Source organism: Olea europaea, chromosome 1 (assembly GCF_002742605.1).
Source record: "Olea europaea var. sylvestris chromosome 1, O_europaea_v1, whole genome shotgun sequence".
Taxonomy (NCBI): Eukaryota; Viridiplantae; Streptophyta; class Magnoliopsida; order Lamiales; family Oleaceae; genus Olea; species Olea europaea.
In genome coordinates, this window is record NC_036237.1 from 33,524,431 (window position 1) to 33,527,990 (window position 3,560).

At 30.5% G+C, this 3,560-nt stretch overlaps 1 protein-coding gene across 1 annotated transcript; it reads right to left on the reverse strand.

Moving 5' to 3' along the window:
* Positions 1 to 845, reverse strand: LOC111402043 (heat stress transcription factor A-7a-like). The gene has a single exon (XM_023030086.1). It carries the CDS (start codon positions 602 to 604, stop codon positions 230 to 232), a length of 375 nt encoding a protein of 124 aa, XP_022885854.1. The 5' UTR covers positions 605 to 845; the 3' UTR covers positions 1 to 229.
* Positions 846 to 3,560: the final 2,715 nt, after the last annotated feature.

Consider the following 3,560-nt stretch of genomic DNA (forward strand, 5'->3'; position numbering starts at 1 on the left):
TGTTTGAAAAATTAGTACTAATATCTATTAAGAAACACTTCCTTACTTGCCCCATCAAAGCAAATGAAAAATTCTACTAATTCACGAACTCATTTCACGCTTTAGATAAAAGTAATTTTTTTGTTTCTAAACTGAAATAACTACTGCATTAGCTAAAAATGAGTATGGGGCTTGAACTTTTTCAGCTTCGAAAAATCTGTAACAAAAATTGAAAAAAGGAGGAAAAATTCTACTTATATGAACAAAAATATGTACTTACATAAGTATTCAGCTGCCTTACAAAGCTCGAGAAATTATTATGCTTAAAGTATCTTGGAAGAACACTGGTGGAGAAAGAATGGGGATCCCACACAACAAAACTATGCCCCCCTCTGTTCCAAGAAACAATATTATCAATGGTCGAATCCTCCACCATTTCAAAGGTTTTGGTCAAAAATGGTGGAGGGCCCATATCGTGCAGCCCTTCCATTGGCTGCGGTGGTGGCGGTGGCGGAGGCGGAGGCGGGGGCGCCACTCCATCTGACTGATTTCTTGATTGCCATGCAGTTGAACTTGATGATCCTCCTCCCGGATACTCTTCCTTCACTGGATATATCGGATTCATTATAAAGTTTTCTTATATATTTCTTATGATGTTCTTATTACAAGATATGCAAAAACTTATGAAATTCAAAGAAAAAATTGCAGGGTTCATGAATTTTGAAACAAAATTTCAAAAAATGCGAATGTAAATTGGAGAAGTTAAAGATAAAGGATACTTTTAGAAAACTTTCTTGCTAATCTTTCTCTTTTAGGAAGGTCGTTTGAGCAGTTGAGATGATGAATGCTAGGAAGAGAGCTGAATTTAATCCAGGTTGGGTGGTAATAAAATATCCATTTTAATGGAAGTTTCTAGATCTTTTTGGACATTGGAGGTGGCATCTTTTATTTTATTAAATTGCCCTATCTTGTTTTTGGCAGAAAGGAAAGTTCCATAGAAAGTTCTGGAATTCTTGAAGTGGTGATATGGTGGGAGTGGCTTTGGTTTTGAATAGATAATTTGAGGGATTTGATTGGTGGAGGAGTGAGTCCCACTTACAATTGGGTGACATCAGTGCTTGTCACCACTTGATTGCTGCACAATCATAAAATCATGCCCAGTTTTTAAGAGCAATTAGTTGACTTTTTTTCTTTGGCTCTTCGTTGAGAATAAAGGTCATGTTTGAGGCTTTGAGCCACATTTTTAAATGGTAATTCGATATCAACATGTTTTAATAAAATAATATTTACACAAATTTAATTTTTTTTTTCATTTTTTAACCATACATTTTTCATCAATTTACTATTTCGAAACGGAAAATTCCTAATTGTACATAATGATGTTCATAATGTGATGTGACAATTATCTGATTATTGATGTGCAAGTGTGAGATTTGAATTAAATGATGGATCTAGTGTCACGTGTAATTATGGACATCATTATATAAACAATTATGTACATGTAGCATTTCTTATTCCGAAATACATTATTTCAAAATAATATAGCTCAAACACACACACACACACAGAGTAGTTTTTCAGAAGTGACTCGATTATTAATTCGGGATTAGCATAATTAATGCTACATAATATAATATTGTGATATTAATTTATAAGACAATTTGCAACTCATAATTTTACATTTAGGGCTTGTTTGAGCCACATTATTTTCAAAAAAAATATATTCTTCAACAGTGATTTGACATCATTTCGATCACACATTTTTCAATAAAATAATATTAAACGTAAATCTAAAATTTTTCCTTATTTTTTAACCACACATTTCCCATTAATTTAACACGAATAATGTATTTTTTCTTAAAATGTGGTTCAAACATGGGCTTAATTTTTCGTCACATGACAACACTTAATACTATTATTTAACACCAGTTATGCTGCATAACACTTTCTTTCAGCTAGTATAAAATTAAAATCACACAATTATCAAATGTGAATATAATATTTTATTGTATTTATGTTTACTTCATAAATAGATAAAATATTTAGTTCTTATATTTACACGTATATCTTAATTTATACGTATCTCTTGCTTTGTACGTGTCTCTTCTACATTTCATCGAATTTAGGTAACACCCAACTAGAAAACTTTAATGTAAGAAGGACAAAACCTTCAGTATACATGTTCTTGTGTGTTTAAAGATATTGAGGACACGTTCGATCCACATCATTAATTCAAAAATAAAATAATATTTGAGTTCTTTAATGTTAATGCTTGACAACCCAGCAAATAGACATTAAACAAGTTGCATTACTTTGATATATATTATAATAGTAAAGTTGAATAAACAAAGGCCACAGCCCACAGAATCCAAAAGACTTTTTAGATATTTATATATATTAATAATTTATTCGATTTAATAATATTATCGAACCTTGCTTTGATGTTCTAGAAAATTCTGGAGTTTCTCTAATTATCGACCGTAGGTGTCGTGAGGTTAGTGGTAAAAAGTTGGATAAAATTTCATTATAATTTTTTTTTTATTGATTCCAAGAAGGCAAATGTTTCTTCGACAGAAGTTTGATCATCATCAAATTAAATTAAATTTTTTCCCTCATATTTTCAACCACACAATGTTCCATAAAATAACATTACACGTAAATAGAAAAATTTTCTTTTTTTTTCACCCTTCCATCCTTCAAAAAAATATTATTCCATCAAATAAAATTTAAAATAATGGGGACTTAACGTTCGTCTTTGAATGAATAAATAAATATTTTGGTAGAAGAAGTGCATAACATGGTAGAAGAAGTGCATAACATTTGCCATGGAAAACATTTTTCACCATTCCTTGCCACCTAGACATTTTCTAGGTTTTGGATGAAAATTCATTTTCTAGGCCAATGTAGTAAGTTTTTATTTTATTTTTTTTCTTTTTTTTTCGCAATGGAACAAATTCTAAAAATTATTGTAAAAAAATATTTCCCTTTAATTAATAATTTCCATGAAAAATAAAGTCAAATGAATATCAAAAGATAGATGATTTTCCTTTTTCTTTTTTGCTTTTTTGTTGGCAATAGAAACAAATTTTATCCCCAATACCAGTAAATTCTATTCATTTAATTGACAAATTTCATGTAAAAAAAAGTCAAACGAATATCAAAAAATACTTTTATTTCGACATTTTCCATGTAAAATATTATACCAATCAAACACAATAATTTACAATTATCAAGAAAACGATTCCTAGACAATTGAATTCCCTGAAATTCGTTTTCTTTCCACCCAAATTCCATCTTTACAATCAAACGGACCCTAAGTGCTATAAAACTGGAATTTGACTATTGTCAAGAAAATTTCTGTTTAGGGCCCACTAATGTGCTCAAGGTTGTCACACTAGCCATGCGAAGTTGCAGTTTTTCGACATAGGATTGTATATCACCGCCCATTTGAAGGAATTTAATTGGTTGGTGAGTTAAATCGTAGCGGACCATAATGACACTTAAAATTTAGGCTTGTGTCCTAAGTCATCCTATCATATTCCTAATTAGTTTATTTGAACAGTACTGCCATCAAGGGAAAG

What these genes read in the sequence shown, in the direction of transcription:
- LOC111402043 (XM_023030086.1), bottom strand. Translation starts at nt 604, where the DNA reads ATGAATCCGATATATCCAGTGAAGGAAGAGTATCCGGGAGGAGGATCA.